The following is an 18,238-nucleotide window of genomic DNA, read 5'->3' on the forward strand; positions in this document are numbered from 1 at the left end:
ATGGAAGAGTTTTAGAAAAGGGATATTAAGTCCAAGTTTCAGCCAAGAAAATTAATTCTGGTTAAAACAAGAGTATTTTTAAGCTACACTTTCAAACTCGTAACTTTAGTGGCGAGAACAAAGGAATGTTTCCACAATGATACAAATTCCAGTATGTATGTATTGCTAGAAAAAATATCAATTAAATTTGAAAATCTATTTTTCAAGTTGCCCAACACCCGAAAAGTACGTTTACACCAACTTTAACATCAAACTTTTTTTCTCTTGAGTTTATGAAAAACTCTTTTATTCAATGTCAAATTCAATAATTCCAAAGAACACAAATGCAATATCTCATAAGGAAACTAACTAATTCCACAAATTGACTTGCAGAATTACACATTTGGCCTCATTTCAAAGGTTTTTTTTTTTGCCACAACTAAATTAAAGAACCCACCCGTGAAATCACTAAGAACAACAGCATTGAAATCGGGTGAGCAAGTTGTTTCGGAAAAGCAATGCCAAGTAGAATTCTTTTATTTGACATGAATAAATCCTCACGTTATCACAAGAGATATATTTTTACTGAGATATATTTTTTTTACAAAGTGACCAATATTCTTTTGTCCGTTGCAGCCTAGCATGCGTGTTCTGTCCGCCGACTGCCAAAAACTGTATAAAAACGGATATGAACAAAGATTTGCACGTACACGGAAGCGCGGTTTTCTGTCAGTGACCGACAATAAAAGAATTTGTCAACAAGAAGAAAAAAGGAACTATTTTGACCTCAGAGGTCGCGCAGTGCAGCTGAGTCAGTGAAATGAACCCGCGAAGTTTTGTCGATCGAGCAACAAAACTAAAACGTGGGCCTCATGAAACTGGTTCGCGAAATCACGGCTTCGTCGCAGCATAAGGCTACGTTCATGTTACTTTTATGTTTAACCCTAACAAAAATACACCAATCGTTAGCCTTGAGTGGAATATTTTGGCATCTCCTAATCAGAAACTGGACTAATATTGCATTGGAGTCTGGCAAGTGAGGGGATGATAATCATGAAGCTGGCATCTGATCCGAAACATAATCGAAGTCACAATATCGTAAACCTGTTAGATCAAAGGTTACGATTAGCATATTGATCAGCGGACCAATCAGAACCGCGCTGACGATGGTTATTTACAGCACCCCGCCCCCACCACACACACACACGAGGTTAGATACGTCACACGTATACGACGTACATGCAGAAGGGTCGTTTCTTTGTGCCTTCGTAACAATAGAAACCGCGGGAGAAAACACATAGCACACACCTCCCCCCATGCATCGTCAACATAACCATTCGAGGCAGCAAACCATGAGGAAAGTCCCCTCAAATGGTCCCAGCTTTGATCACAATTTCAACGGAGATTTCACCACCGATTGGAGATAAATCCTGCTTTTTTCCTTCACTCTGTGCTACTTCGTGAGTGTATTTACGTGTACGCGGGTTTATTTCTAACTGCGCCACACCGCCTCTACGCATTATAATTTGACAGCTGGACGAGTTGAATTGTACATGCACTCGCAATGGATACTACGACCATCCTGCCGAACCAACAGACAAGTTTCGACTACGGACAGACAGACATGGACGTCACCTCAGCTGCTGAGTGTCTCCTAGCGATTGCTAAGTCCAGGCCCCCTTGGAAATCACCGGTGATCGCCCCAACACCCTTACCGGCGGAGCTGGGCTACACCACCCCACCGTACGACGATGGTATGACGCAGGACTCTGAACTGGCCGCGCTGCCTAATCCTTTGTTCATGGTGGCACGGATCCTGGCCGACTTGGAGACGTACAAGAACAGAGATCTTGCCCCCTCCCCCATCAGTGACTGCTCCAGTTCCCTGGAGCTCAGCCAGGACCCTTTTGCCAGTATTCCCCCTCCCGGGGTGAAATCGAAAGGGGGCAAGAAACGACGGGCCAGGAAGTCAAGCACGTGCGATGGGACACTCGCAACGGGACAAAGAAGCAAACGCGGGGGTAGCAAGAGGTCTGATCGCGGGCCGGACGGCCAGCCAGTCAAAAAGCACAAGTGTCACTACATCGGCTGCGACAAAATGTACGGGAAATCATCACATCTGAAGGCCCATCTAAGAACACACACAGGTAAGACCACGTGCGGGGACATTTTCTTTGTTAGGAGTTTCACAGATACGTGGTTTGTGCATACGTACATGTACATGCCCACTTCACAACAATGTACATGTACATGTACATGTACACAAACACAACACGTGCACGCATAACACCTGTGTTCAAACTATTTCGCAATGCTTCGTATTAACAAAGACCACATGTCCATATGCGATCTCTTCACTACAGAGCATGTGTATTTTCGTGTATTTTTTTTCTCCATGTAGGTGTATTAGTGTCGCGAATTTCCCTATAGAAGGTTGTACTTGTTGCTTTTTTGAGGTGGGGGGTGGGGAGAGGGGGACAATTAAACCGTCTAACTCTCTCGAGTCTTTCAGAACTCTCTTAATACCTCGTGTCAAAGCAACAGCTGGTATGGCTGGCCGGTTGGGGTGCTTTTTATTCTATCGACCAAAACACTCCTGCTGATGAAAGATCTTTTGAAAGTTAACAGCAAACTTGATGCTGGAATTACTGTGACACTTGTTAATCCCTCACGGCTAATCTCTTAACACTAATCCGATTAAGTCTTCAATTTGTCGAAGTATAGTGTGTTGGCTGGGGGGTGGCCTAACATTTAAGCCCCTTTTGTCAAGCTAATTAGAACACGAGCTTCGAGTGTATAGTAGTGATAGTACATGATCTACAGACAAAAGTTGTAGCATCTAAATGCATGTATACATGTACATGTACTTGAATGAATACAGCTGTAGTTTTCTCAATGATGAACGAACTACATGTAAAGTCATTATATGTAAAACACTTGCTACTTCCAAACAAACCCAAGAAAGAACAACTTCTAAATTTCTTTGAATGTGTAGGCTAATTAATCACAGTGACGTTGTTAGTTTTGACAACAGTAAATTCAGTGTAAGGTTGAAACGAAAACGCACTTCCGAGAAGGGGGCGTTAACTTTTTTAGGGCAACAGAAATTCTTTTTTTTTACATTTGTTTCCCCATTCTTTTAAAATGACCACCTAATATCGTCACCGAATAATGATTCATCTTTACTTAATTTTGAGTAATGTTGTTCTCACGTACATCGAAAAATTACGGTCGTTCTCAATTTGGCCTGTTTTTCTTTTGTGCAATTTCCCAACACCGTATTGAGGTAATGGGCGGTGCACAATTGCGGGATTCCATTGTGTTATTGTCTGGTTGTAAACTTTAGTGAACTGCACTGTATTATGACAGATCATGTGTACAAAGTACATGTAAACACACCGCGTCATACATTATCAACTTCCAACCTTTCACACTCATTGATATTTATAGGTATCGAACGCTCCAGAAGTCTTGTGCAATATGTTGTTTTCTTTGTATAATAGACGTCATGTATATTTTTGTACTGATCAAATATTATTCAAATAGGCACGCGCAGATGTAATATCGTTCATTCGTTGGTAGAATGAATTGAATTCAAGAACACCTGCTTATTTCATGAACAACACTGGCATCACTGGCGTGTTTATAACAACTCTTCCACTTTTGTTCTCATGTTTTGCCTTTTACTTTTGCTGTCAAATTAAATGGAGAACAAAAATTTCTTTGTCGCATAAATAAATATTGAAGTACAAGCCCTCTATAGCTAGAGATAGTATTTTTTAATATACTTTTGTTAATTTGGGAAGTTTAAGACGAGCAGTTTAGCTGTAAGATTGTAAAGGAATGTTCAAGACAATTTAAAGACCCTGCCCATTATCGACCCGCTCTTACGGCAATGCAAAACATGCCCAGATATTCTAAAGAAACATTCTTTTGTCCGCTTTTAACAATCCCAGTAATATAGATTTTCGCGAGGCGTAGCTCACTAGAATATTTATACCTAGGCCTAATCGCACGACCAATGAAGCGAATTCCCTTCCTTTGCAATGCCCCTTGTTTTAAAGATCGATACATTTACGTAATACCTCACAATGTACCGGGGTATATTTTTTACTATACTCGACCCATTAACAAAGGACCAAATTGACCCACATGGTAAACAATGCTTTGTTTGCTCTCTACATGTACATGTACACTATACACGGCATATATTATGTTGTACAGAGGTATTGTACCGATCGCAAAGTGGGTGTGTGCTGTTTACCGGCGAACCGGCCCCATTTCCAGCTGATGTCGCCCCGCCCTCTTTGTTGTGTTTATCACATCATGTCACGTACGTGTCGTGTACGTTGACAAAAGTAGTATCTATATAGTTGAGTGACTACGCGGTCATTGAAATAGCTTTAAAGGAAATCTGTTTAGCAGTTGAACTTGAATGAAAGGGGTAGGTTTGATTGTCTATATGTTGATCGTTGGTTATATTTTCAATAAAGGACATTCTCATAAACCCATCCGTGTGAGAGTTCGAGGGTGATTGAGGATTGTTATCGCAGAAAAGAAATGTCTCGCTTTTGAGGGGGGGGGGGGGGCAGGGGTGGTAGACCACCATGCATTCAATCCCAACTTTTCATTCAGGCCTAAACGGGCCACGCTAAGCGCAAAGACAAATGAAAAGGTTTGTTTTGTTAAAAGGATGGCACCTTTTTTGTTGTGTTTGCCTGCTATTGTTAAACGTGTTTGATGAACCGTACTCTGCAAGGGCCCCACACGAATGGGTCATGGCTAAACACAAACAACACGCAGTAAACAAATAAACAACTATAGAAACCATGTCTTTGTACTAACGAACATGTCCCAACACGTAAAACTTGAAGACGGGTCACCCAAAGTTTGGGCTTTGTTTTCGGAGCGAGTTTCATTATCGTGCACTCTAAAAAAAAATGTGTTGAGCAAATTAAACACAATCTCGCCATCACTTTGTAAACATGTTGAGAAGCTAAAATAACGTGTCCAATTCCCAAACATTAAATATCCAATTGCTAAATACTATCCATCCTTACTATAATTTATAAACATGTTTAGTATTTAAGCATGTTCACAAACTAATAGCAAGAAAGTGATTTGAAAAGTGTTTAATTGCTAAACACATTTTTTGCAGTGTAGCTGACTGGTCAATGTTTAATCATTTTTACCACAAGCACAAGGGTGATTTTACTCCTCAGGGAATCTTTCGCAACCATCTAACGATATTGCGCAACTCATGCCCAAAAAAATTAGTTAAACGTGAACATAAACGCCATACCGAAATAAATTTCAGCCGGTTGTGAAATAACGGGTACGGTCCCGATAAAAGCATGGCGAAAATCCGTAGGCGGAGCAGATGGCGAGAAGATTTGTACCCATTATTATTTTGTGTATATAGTGACTCTTCCATTCAATGTAAGTCTTCGCAAATTTAACCACGCAATTATGAAAAAAAGATTTCTAGTTGAATCCAAATTGAGTTTTGTACCGATTTTGTTTTTCATGAGTCACTTTTGACGAATGTTTGTCTGAGCAAAAGTGACATGCGAATGATTTATTTGTTCGTGTGACAACAATTCTGTTATGCACCCGAACACAAACCAAAGGTCAATTTTGATAAATAAAACTCAACAAAGGCATATTACGATAGCTACAATAAATCGTAAAATAAGCGTTGCCGATATACTAGATGATATATTATGATAGTACTTGAATAATAATAGTGCTTTACTCAAGGTCACGGAGGATCAAGTAATTGTCGTGGACGTATTCATATCTGACAAGTTTTCTTAAATTTAGTTCTCCAGTTTCTTTAGTTTCTTCCTTTTCTTTGTAGTTGCCTGGAACCCAGACCCGCTGAGCACAAAAATATGCTGTTAAAATTCAGTAAATGTTTGCTTAGCCAGAGCAGTTACCAGGCAAAAACCCAATGGGATATATGCCGGACTTCCGGTTGTAACTGGTTCTTGGCTTATGTGTGCTTAGCACGTACTAAGCGCTTATTGCTTATACACTGCAATCTTGGTAAGTCAAACCTCAAGGGAACAGGTTCAAAATTTGACTTAAGCAGAGTTTTGAGTTAAGCAGGGTTGTATATCATTGTTATACTACTGTAGGGAATGGATTCTTTGATTGACTTAACAGTTGTTTTTAGCTATCAGAGTTTGACTTATCGAGATTTGAAAAAGATATCAGTAAGCACATGTTACATCCTGAGCCAAATTCGGCAGATGTTGCCCTGTATACGGGAACAAAGAACTGCCGGCTAAGTCGTGCTCGCTACACACCTGCTGGCTTGACCGCGACTTGCCCCCGCGCATATCGGCAGACGTTTCGTGACCTGGTCTGTATTTTAACACGCCCACCCGCTTCCAAAAATAGTCACAAAGAACTTGCACAAAGGCCGGCTGCGTTGTGGGGCTCCACACGACCCTGCCGAACACGATTGTAGGATTGTACGTAAATGTATTCATTGTGCGAAGTGACCTTCACTTCAAGTTCAGTGGCACGGGTGAAGTCGGCAAGCTTCGCCCCGCCCACTAGACTTTGCCTGTAGAGCGCCCTCACCGTTGAAACGTCTTTCTTTCACCGATACGCATGCGTAGACACGTTGTCATATAATCAGTCTTGGATAAAATGCAACACCTTCAAAGAATAACGATGTTATCAGCCTGTTTGCTGTCCTGTGAAATTTGGACTGACTTTTCTTTTTACTATTTGGAATCTCGTATTCCCATGAACTCATATTCTCTTGTTGTGACATTTGCCAAGACATGTGTACTGGGAGTCCGGTGTTTTTTTTTCAGGGAGTGCAATGTTCTCATCACACCTGATGGTCAAATTGGGAATGTGTAAGTGGTGGCGGTGCGAAACAATCCCATTTATGGGAATATGGTACCCTCTTGAAACACGCCCCTTACTCTTCGCAACGATCACAGGTCACGTGTCAGTAGGTCACATCGCACGTGCCTCAATTTGCATAAAAAGAAATATCAAATCTTGCCCAAAAAAAAGTTCTCCAAAAAATCTCACACAGTACAGGTGAACAAAGAAAGTACGGATATGCCCCATGCCTTTGTCGTGTGCCAAAATCTTAGTTGCGAGCCGGTGACCTTTCTTTTATCTCGCGGTTGTGAAAACACGATCCGGTTGGAGGCCCTCCTGAACAAAGCCCCTTTGGGCCCTTTCGCATGACATACTGCGGTTTTTCGAAAGACAACAACAGTCGCGTGGCATGCACCTGTCGTTAAATGGGTGATATAACAAGCGACTGATAAAAACATTTGTGGACTATTTGGAGAGTGATAAGTAAGATTTGGTCACAGAGTTGATGGTCTTTTGTGATTGGCGCACCTTCTTTATCGAAACTTTACTGGAAAATGTTGTAGTCATAACTCTCCAAACACTGTATTAAAAACCCTATCCTTGGCTTGAATTTGAAAAGCGTAAATCGCAGTCCATGTATTAATTACGGTACGAAATGTTTTTGGGAGGGGTAGTGTGTATTGCATTTGCGAAATAAAACCGATCCTTGTCTAATTTGATGGCAGTGCACGTAAAAGAATGAGGCAATTCTGACTGACGCTATACGTCTCTCGCAATAGCTCTGTCGGCTTGCGTCATGATTTTAAACATAATTTCATCGTCAACATGCTGGTAACTTTTGGCTTTGTTTGCATCATCACAAGCAGAATCAATGCACAATCCAGATGAAGTCGCAGAACTCTGTATACATGCCAATGCATTGTGAGTGAATGCAACATCTTTGCTCTGAACACCGTGCGTTTAGAATGGACCGATCCAGTAAGCACCGCCCAATGGTGTACTGACCAATCACAGCCGTGATTTGTGTCCGACGTGCGTGCACAGAAGTCCGACATGCGTGCACGCGCGTATGATGCGCGCGGCCGGAAATGGAGCGTGGCATTGGAGAGGAGCACGTGGTAATTTGCCCACGTGCGCAGTGGGCGGGGCTTATTAGATCGGTCCATTGAATCCAGCCGTGTGTGTCTTCTGTTTATTTTGTGCCCGCGAAAAACAAAACATCATTTGTCTTCTAAGACGACAGCTATGGACGAATTTCAGCTGATTGGAGTTGAAACTGAGGCTCTTAGTGCTAAGCCATTGCAGGGCATCGAAGACCTTTTCTTTTTATATCATCTCAAACAATAGCCAACGTTCATGCCCTCGTTATGCGTTTTAAGTTTTGCAAAATGGAGGGGTTTGCACGATTGAGGCTATATGGCAAAATAATGTGTCCGGGTCTTATAAGGCCGGACCTTGTGTCGTTTATGCTCAGCCGTGCATAATTGAGGCATAGACTTTACTTTAAACCCTCCGCACTGCTCTAGGATGTCACTGGCTCTGCCTCAACATATTGACAGTGATTGCCGGATGAGTTTGCAGGATTGAGGCTTTATGTCATTTTTAAATGGAGGCATTTGGAGGATTTTGTATATATAGGATTGAGGTTACATCCTAGCAAAAATGCCCAGGGTGTTACGGTTACTCTTTTTGAGATGCAGTTGACAAAGTGAGTTACCCCAGTTATTTTCAGGACCACACAAAATCACAGACGAAATTGTTCGTCTATGCTGCAGCATCAAATTACCTTTATAAATTCAGAAGTTTTAGATTTCATATCTCAAAAAGGCCAATGCATATTGGTCTTCACCTCATTGTTAGTCTGTGAAAGAACCACGTGTAAACTCAATTTCCACGGGTTATCCCATTTTGACCTTGGGGCAACCTTTCAAAATGGAGCATTCCAAATTCTTAATGGGCGCGAACAGGTGCTCTGGTCGCGTGTCATGGGGACCCTACAATTGGGCCACGTTCCGCTATAGAGTCCGTTCTTTGTTACCCACTTCAACTCGCACACCTGTCGCGCGAGGCGCCACGGGGCCATTTCCCCCCATATCTCAATACAATCTTTTATTACAACAATAATTACCTTCGGAAGGTCTGTCCAAAGTACCATTTTTATTCGACCTTCTAAAAAGCTTTCATGTACAACTTTTTGTGCGGGCTTGGTCATAATTGTCGATGGTTGAATGAAGCGTGCTGAGTCCTTTTTTGGCTGTATAAAGCGGTTCGCGTGCGAGTAGTTAAAACGTATTTTTATATGCAAGGCATTGTTACAATAGCGGGAAAACCCATAGGGATTTCCAATTACTGGCAGAAGTAAGGTGAATTCTTTTTAAGAGATGGAGCACTTAAAGCGAGTGTGAGGCCTTGAAAGCTTAGCCTTCAGCCAAGCGAAGATATTCGATACAAAAAACAAAGAAATTAGGTAAAATGCCCTATAAATTCAGGACATTGTGCATTGTTAACAAAACATTGTGCCACTACGCGGATGAAACATCCCCCAGAAATACAGTTCATTTATCTCCTATATAAGGAATTGGTGAAAAAAACTTGTAAAACAAACTACACTGCAAAAACTGTAGTGTTAATTTAACACCATTCGGTATCTATATAGGACAACACCAGTAAAATGTAACGCCAGATGGTCCTATATATACCAATGGTGTAAATTTAACAGTGCAGTTTTTGCAGTGTAAGAGAACAAAATCATCTACTTTTACATTATTAAAAACAAAAATGCACCTTAAAGGGCCCATTTCATGGACTTTTCTTTCTAAATGCAATCCTTGAAATGAGTCTGTGTAGGCCTATTCCATTCTACTTTGCCATTTTAAGGGTTTATTGTTCGTTTTTTATGCTAATGAAACATTCCATATTCATGAGCAAAATTGTGATGTCATTAAAAGCGGAAACGTCAGTTTCACATACAATAAAAAGTCGCCAGAATGTTAAGGGTTTTGGAGGATTCGTTTTTTGCTTTCATTGGTTCATGTTCCAGTATATATATACAACAAGAAGACAATGAGAAAGCTTATGCGTAGATATTTTCAATAAGCAGAATTTTGGGGTTAACACAAAGAGAAAAACTTTAAGTTGGTGTAGGCCTATACGTGATTTTGGGGTGTGGCACCTTACACATTTTCCAATAGTTTTGAGTTGAACTGATAATTTTCTAGCATTATATATTAGTAAACTGCTTTCCAATGAGGCATCGCACTAGAAAAAAATTGACCCACGACAATTAAGTTCAACTTGTGAATTAAGAGTGGGACGCTTCTAATTCGTTGTAAATATAGTTGGCGCAATTTCTGAACTATGGAGCGCGCAATTTTAAACCAATTTTTAAAACTGTATAAAGGCCTGCAAAATACAAACAAGCTTGTTACAGGACATTCCTTTAAATTTCGTTCGGAAAAGAAAATCGAAATTAAAAAAAAAACCGCGTATATACCAACTTTAATCTGAAGGGTGTGTTGCTTAAGTGACATCACAGCATCAGCGCCCTCACTTGTTATGAAAAGCGTGAAACATTTCAAATTAAAAATTGGCACTTTGCAAAAAAATTACCAGAAAGAGATGTCTCATACACACAGCTTTTATACAGAGGAATGGCTTCAAATCTCAAAAAAATGCACTGTAAAATTCATTTTATGTAACCTTTAAAAGTCCGAAGAGCGTTCCATACTTGTATTCTTATGGTTAATTAAAAAGCCTTAAAATATTCAAAAAAATTAAAAGCTAAAAGCTTCTAAAACAATTGGATAACTGTATATCATCGCAAAATCACGCAACTTGCAATCCTTCTCTGTGAATAGGGATATCCTAGTATGTCGTGTATAGACGCTATCGGTATCTCCGATCTAATTGGCTCTAATAATGACTTCCTCCCTGCGGTAAATGGGCCCGCCTGTAAAAGGGTGTAGCACCCTTCCTGAACTAGACTTGACCTCAAGTCGGTATTAGCTTGTCATTGGACACATGATAATCACCATTGCATATTGAAGCAGCACCGTTTGGCTGATCAGACTTGAAATCAAGCCTTTTCCTGGAATGTATGCGTAACAGGAATGGGCACAGCATAACCGCTAATTGTAGAACGTAATAGCGGTTCCTATTGGGTTTGAAACGTTGTTATTACTCAATTGTTGATTTCAAGTTGTGATAAAGAGGCGTTTACTCTACTCTTTCCTCTTATTACGGCACCACACCTTTTCTCCAACAGATCTGAACTGATATTTTCTCTGCATTTTGTGTTTATTGTTGACGAACTTGGTTTGATGGATTCTGAAAGTTTGAGAAAACTTCCACTTCAAAATTTGTGTTTAACAATGAAACACTTTTCTAAACACTTTCTTGCTATCAGTTTGTAAACATGTTTTAATACTTAACATGTTTAGAGTAAGCATGGATATTGTTTATGGAACATTGATGTTAAGGAATTGAAGTTAAACACATTAATGTTTAGCTTCTAAACATGTTTACAATGTAATCGCAAGATTGTGTTTAATTGCCAAACACAGTTTTTAGAGTGTAGGGTTTGAATCTGGCTACATGGCACTGTTAGGAAAATACAGGACATGGCTTCAGGAAAAGAAAACTCTGGTTTCAGTCAAAGATGGCTTATTATTCAATGAAATTATTTTATGTCAATCTTTTAGTCTTCTCTTTGTCGCGGTCACGTTCAAAGGTCAAAGTCAGGGTCAAAGGTCACTGTCGGGGTAGTTAGCTTAGAAACATAATGAAGATTGAAAACTCTGTCTTACGGAAATCTTTTCTTTGTTTTTCTGTCTGTGTTTGTAGGTGAGCGACCGTTCCCCTGCACGTGGCCGGACTGCAACAAGCGGTTTGCGCGTTCCGACGAGCTGGCCCGTCACTACCGCACCCACACCGGGGAGAAGCGGTTCTGCTGCCCGCTGTGCGAGAAGCGCTTCATGCGCAGCGACCACCTGATGAAGCACGCCCGGCGGCACGCCAACTTCCACCCGAGCCTGCTGAAGCGGCCCCGCAGCCTGGCCGACTCCCTCAGCGACCGGTCGGCTAATTCTAGCCCCGTCAACTCCCCTTGAACGTGTTCTGTAACTCAACCTGGGCATAGAGATAATTCCATAGCGAACATGATCACTGAATACCTCATTTTCTGGAAGAAAACAAGACTTCCTTTTTTTATGTAAAATCGTTTTATGTGCTGCACTGAGATTTTTTTGTATTCTCCAAAACAAATTCAAGTTTGTATTCAGTATATTCCAGTTGTTTGAGAAAGTAAAAGACTACCAGGCAAAACACGTGCAGTAAAGGAATATATGTAGTGTGCAGGAACCAGCTAAGGCTATGAAATAAAAATAGTGACCAATTTGGTAAGTTTTGAAATCTAGAATTCATGTTTAAGTGTGTGTGGCGTGATTTTTCTAATGTCATTGTTAAAATTCGGCATAATGGAGTTTTGAAAGTATACAGTTTGAAGTTGTGGAGTTGATTTTAGTATTATTACTATTATGATAATTGTGTTGTTTTCACAGTGTATTCTCCCTATTAATTTATAATGTGTGTTGTGTGTTTTGAAGAGTAAGGCTGAATAGCGAAAGTGTAATCAAAAATGGACCGATCCATTAGGACCCGCCCCCATGGTGTTTTGACCAATCACAGCCGTGATTCGTGTCCAACAAAGCGCAAGTGCGTATACGACGCGCACGTTTTTAAACATGCAGTATTGCATTGGTCTGGTTCACGTGGTGTTGCCCACGTGTGTGGGCGGGGCTTACAGGACCGCTCCATTGATAAAATAGGTTGGGTTGTTTTTCGTATTTATGAATATTGACATTTTAACTCGTAAGTTTGCTCCAGTGATACATGCAGTAATCTTGATTCCAACGTGTATATATTTAAGTCAAGAAAATGGGTTTTTATCTTAACTGTACACAAAACAGAGGACAAAATACTTTATACACCAAACTCGTTTGTTGTAATTTCACCACCCGACCAAGAACAAGAAAACCACGGTGAAGCTATACATAATAAGTGCACTTTCTAGATTTGTAAATAATGTTGTAATATTTAAACCATATATAATCTATATTTTAGAGTGGGTTAAAGTAATGCTGGTGTAGGGGTTAGTGATTTTATTAAGTATTTTGAGTTTTGATGTCGACTTCCGACAAACGACAGGCTGGTTTTCTGTCTTGTAGGAAAGTTTTAATGGAATTTTGAAAACATCGTACGTAGGCGTTTTACGCACCCCACTGCTTTATCCAAGGGCATCGGTAATGGCAGAACACTTAATGCAAAATTGTGAATGAAACGCAAAGCATTGTGGGTAGCTAACCCTCATGCTTATTCATGACGGTTTGACCTAGGTCAAAATAGTCCAATGGGAGCTCACAAACAAATTAACTGTCGGCGCCTTTGAATAAGACGTTGAGTATACCAGAGAATACGTTGTTGAAAGTTTGCTTTGAACACTTGTGTATTTTGAACGGGGATAAAGGAACAAAAATGGTTTTGAATTATGCATAATCATTATGAAAAATGAATATATGCATGCAATTAACATAAATTGGGTTCGCATGTTTTCTCAAAAGAGGAAATTTGGATCATGCAGGCTTTGCATTTTGAATATTCCAATTGTTTTAAGAACTACTACAAAATTTATTCCTATGCACAACTTGTTTTTGAATCAATATGAATTTTTTGTCTGGCCGGGCAGTTCAGCATGCTACGGTCAGAATTTGAAACAAATCGGGTATACGTTTTGGACGTTTTTCAGGAACGAAACTGGGTGTTTCTCTCGTTCTGGAACAAAATGGAGAGTGTTAAAACGGATTGATTAAAAGATTTGTTTGACTAAAAACTCTTAACTTATTTATCTCTTCCTCAGTAGTTAAATTAAATATATATTTATTAAAAGAAACAATTGTAGATAAAAGGCATTCTGTAGATAAATATTAATCCTTGATATTTGTTTATAAACCTGTATTTTTAATTATATTTTGAAAAGAAATAAGGAACGGACTATTTTTGTGAAGGAATTTTTTATTCAGGTGGCGCACACTTGAAACGGTGCCAATACGAATGTGAGAATGGGGGACTTTTGAGACGTTGGTGGCAGCATTCATGCTCAATGTGACTCAACGCAAACAATAAAAAAGTACCGGTGCGTTTGCTGCCACCACCGTCTCAAAAGTCTCCCATTGCTGGAAAAGTTGGAGGAACAACGAATGAGTATGCAAACAAGAAAATAAAAGGATAATAAATATTTAAAAAATTCGAAACTGCCTGTGCTTGTTCAGTTGGAATTTGTTCCTATTTTTATGTGTGTTGACAGCCCCGCCCCCCCCACAAAAAAAATAAATTTAAAAAACTTAAACAAAATAAATACAACATATATATTTTTTATCATTGGACGTAAAAAAACCTTGTTATTCTGTTTCAAAATTAATTGCATTGCTCGTTTTGAAACGAATCATACCTTTGATCTTTCGAATATGACGAAAACAATGTTAACCCCTCCCCCCCCCCCCCGGCAACAAAAAAAGTCGGTACGAACAGTCAAAAATAGTCATTTAGATTCCTCTTCCTTTTAATAACTCAAAAGACACTTCCTTGGCAAGCAGGACATTTCAGATTTTTTTTGTGGGCGGGGGGGGGGGGGGGGGTGCACCGGGGCACTGAAAAGTTTGGGGAGGGGCACGCCCCCCGGGGCCCCTTGGCTACGCAGGGGGTAAGAATTTTATGGTAAAGATTTTTTATGAAGTACAAAGATTTGTTCCAACTTAGTCATTCAACGTTTGAGCATCATTTTCAGCAGCACGATGCGAAAGGCTTAATCGCCCTCATTATTTTCTTGTTCCGCCCCCCCCCCCCCCCCCCCCATTTTCCCATTAAAAAGGTCTTGAAGTTTGATTTTAAAACTCATTATTTTGTGAATGCTCCCACCTCACTACACAGTGCAGTGGGCCAACATATGTATACTTTCTGCAAGTTGCTGGCCGCGCCACCAAAAGCGAGTTTACTCACGGTGAATTGAAATAGCGCCACCATTAGTCTGTCACTGTCGCCGCCATTTTTAGAAATGTACAAAGCACGGCAGCGGTAGAACTTCGCAAGGGAGTTTTTGTTGAAGCTGGAATCCTTTTTTTAGAAGTAAAGACTGTAAAAGGTAACAGCATGTTTGCAACATTAACACAGTATTTGTCCAGTGGATAGGAAGATAGGACTACTACTGTGTTTTTTTTAAACATGTCGAAAGAGCCGCACGAATCGTTGGGACAAGTTGGACATGTTGGAAACCATGGAAACATTGTCGAAGATGTGGAGAAGGCGGTTTGCGAGGCCGTTGCTAGCCAGCAGAGGGTGTTAAATTTGAGCCACAGGGGCATATCCATACTTCCAGCAAGTGCCCAGAGGTTGACCCATGTTCGGAGACTCTTGCTGAACAACAACAACCTCATCATGCCCCCGTCGGAGCTGGTGGCATTGGAAAACCTGGAAGAGTTGATTCTGGACGAGAACAAGTTGACGCTTTTGCCGTCCGGTTTCGGCCGTCTGACCAATTTAACATATCTTAGTCTTAGCCATAATCAGTTAGGTTGCCTGCCGGCAGAAATCGGCGACCTGCGGAACTTGCAACAGCTCTGGGTCGTGGGGACGCAGTTGGTATCCCTACCGACCTCGATTGGGTTGCTGGGCGCGTTGGAGAAACTCGGAGCTCGGGATAATGTTATAACGTCCCTGCCCAACGAGTTCTGCCAACTCCGGCGATTAAGATGGTTGAGCCTAGCGAAGAACAATCTCAGGGATCTTCCCGCCCACTTTGGCCGGCTCGCGGAGCTGGCGTTCTGCGACCTGAGCGAGAACAATTTCAGCGAGGTTTCGCAATCTATTACAGAACTGCCGAAACTCTCATCGTTGATTCTTCAAGGAAATCAGATCACCGAGCTCCCCGATGATCGCCTGCTAGGTTTGTCTCGGCTTACTAAACTGGACTTGAGGACAAATCCCTTGAAAAACAGACCCAACCACTGGAAGGTAAACTAATGTTTTGTTTCTTATTCCAAACATTTATTTTAAATTGGTTGTCAAATAATGCTTTTGTTTACACAGTCTGAATTTAGGACTTTTGGTACATTTACATGATGTATAGGCCCTATGTTAGGCCCCCAAAAATAGTTCTGCTTCCGGTTTCCCTACCTACCCTATTCTGACAGCCCCTACCCCTAATTTTTTATGGGAAAAATTAGAAGAAAAAAGAAAAACAACAACATCAATTTCTATGTTTTACCCTTGACTACACGCAGACACCTCCATATGATTGTTCACAAAAAATTGCATTCCCTATCTACCTACCTACCCTTCTTTCAAATGCCATGTACATGATCATGGTAATCAGAAGCAGAACTTTTTTTTTGTTTTTTTGCCTAACGTTTTTGTGACAACTCTGAATTTGGTAGATGTATTAGACTAGACCCGTAAACGTGGCTATAAATTAATACGTAGCCAGGGATAACATTGTCTGGACTTTTGACGTGTTCAAAATCCCAGTTGGAACCCAGTCGCGAAATTTAACTGTATGTTCAGTACTTACAATAAGAGCTTATCCCAGAACTTAATAATAATAATAATAATAAAGAAATTTATAAAGCGCAGACAATCGCAGAAAAATCCACCTCAAGGCGCTTAAACAAAAAATAAACATACAAACTGTGATAACTTCCAGTGCCTGGTATAGGATCTGTCAAATGTTGCAAAGAAATTTCGAGGCCAAAAATTGAGCCCAACATGAACGTGTACATATACGTGAAACATTTCGAAAGTCCAGAGATGAACGGAACGTGGCTATGTAGCTACATGGTATGGAAATTACAGGTCTAGTATTAGACCTACCTGGTTTATTTTGTTCTGTGAACTGCTAATATTGTTTATCCTATCGTTTCGGTTTGCGTTAACACCATGTGGTAATAACTACAGCTTAGAAGATGATATTAGTTCTCAAAAGAACTTATCCTGCTTATTATCAACTCTGCTAAGTAGTTTTTTGTTCTAAGCGAACTTGGCTTTGGAGACCAAAGACAAGTTAGTTTAGAACTTACAGCAGGACTGTTCTTATCAGAACAAAAACTACTTAGCAAAGTTGATAATAAGCATGATAAGCAGGACAAGTTCTTTTCAGAACTAATATCTTCTAAGCAGTAGTTATTACCACACGGTGTTACCGCAAACCGAAACGATACCGATACCCCACCATGCAAAGCCTCAAATCTTATATCGTTTATCCTGTTCCCTTTGCATAACATGACCCCAATTTTTGTATGCTGAGGGTTAAAATAAAGGAAAGAATGTAGTATCCAGATGCCACTTCTTCTGAGAGTCCAACAAAATTGGAAATGTTTCTCAGTCCTAGATGCACATCTTTTCAACATTTTTGTAATGACCGACCTCCATTGAGATAAAATTTGATGAAAAAAAGTATCGTCAGGATGCGACATTCTTTCCAAAATATGAACAGGCGTACCCAGTAAACATGTTAAAGCTAATCTCCAGAGAGAAAGATGATCAGAGGCTTGTTAAATTCCTTCAGGGTCTCGATTTTATCCTGCTCGGGTCTGTACCGACAAGTACAAGCATAAATGAGGGTGGAGCCAATGCCAGCAGTGAAGAGGAGGAAGAAGATGCAACAGACGGCGACGATGAGGAAGATTCTGAGGAACGGAACGGTGGACTTGACAATGAGTCGAAGTCAGTGTGATGCACACAGCCATCGCTAGAGGATGGGTGAGGGGGTCAGACAAGTCGACTGTTGAGACAAATCGACTCGGGACAAGTCGACTGTTGAGACAACTCGACCGTTGAGACCACTCGACCGTATGTGCGATAAATGGAAAGACAAGTCGACCGTTGAGACAAGTCGCCTCGCATGATTTTGGGCCTAGTTTTGGGGATAGTACCGGGGATTTTGACGGCGGCTGATCGCCGTTTGGGAGTTATGACACATGACTTTGTTTTGTTGCATAGAGCAGAGCTGAGCCGATATAGCGCAGCGTGATTGTCCGTGCATGCACATTGTTCGTTTTTGCCGGGCCTGTGCGCGTGGCCGTACCGTGCACGTGCCGTGCACGTTAGCTGTCTCAACGGTCGAGTTGTCCCGAGTCGAGTTGTCTTAACGGTCGACTTGTCTCAACGGTCGAGTTGTCTCAATGGTCGACTTGTCCCAAGTCGAGTTGTCTCAACGGTCGACTTGTCTGACATTCATGGGTGAGACACCTCGCCCCCCCCCCCCCCAGATCGATGTTGTCGGCAAAATCGTGCATCTATCTGCAGATGTGCCTGGATGAAGAGCTGCACCCATTGTTTGATTGTCCTATTGCTCACGGTTGTC

General features: G+C 41.0%; 2 protein-coding genes across 2 annotated transcripts; both read left to right on the plus strand.

The window, feature by feature from the left end:
• The first annotated feature begins 1,194 nt into the window (after positions 1-1,194).
• Positions 1,195-14,135, plus strand: LOC119737493 (Krueppel-like factor 13). The gene is made up of 2 exons (XM_038211899.1): positions 1,195-2,126; positions 11,671-14,135. Exons 1-2 carry the CDS (start codon positions 1,544-1,546, stop codon positions 11,934-11,936), a joined length of 849 nt encoding a protein of 282 aa, XP_038067827.1. The 5' UTR covers positions 1,195-1,543; the 3' UTR covers positions 11,937-14,135.
• A 783-nt stretch (positions 14,136-14,918) lies between these two features.
• LOC119737499 (plant intracellular Ras-group-related LRR protein 1-like) lies at positions 14,919-18,003 on the plus strand. The gene is made up of 2 exons (XM_038211912.1): positions 14,919-15,891; positions 17,441-18,003. Exons 1-2 carry the CDS (start codon positions 15,103-15,105, stop codon positions 17,606-17,608), a joined length of 957 nt encoding a protein of 318 aa, XP_038067840.1. The 5' UTR covers positions 14,919-15,102; the 3' UTR covers positions 17,609-18,003.
• Positions 18,004-18,238: the final 235 nt, after the last annotated feature.

Source organism: Patiria miniata, unplaced genomic scaffold (genome assembly GCF_015706575.1).
Source record: "Patiria miniata isolate m_02_andy unplaced genomic scaffold, ASM1570657v1 HiC_scaffold_10, whole genome shotgun sequence".
Taxonomy (NCBI): domain Eukaryota; kingdom Metazoa; phylum Echinodermata; class Asteroidea; order Valvatida; family Asterinidae; genus Patiria; species Patiria miniata.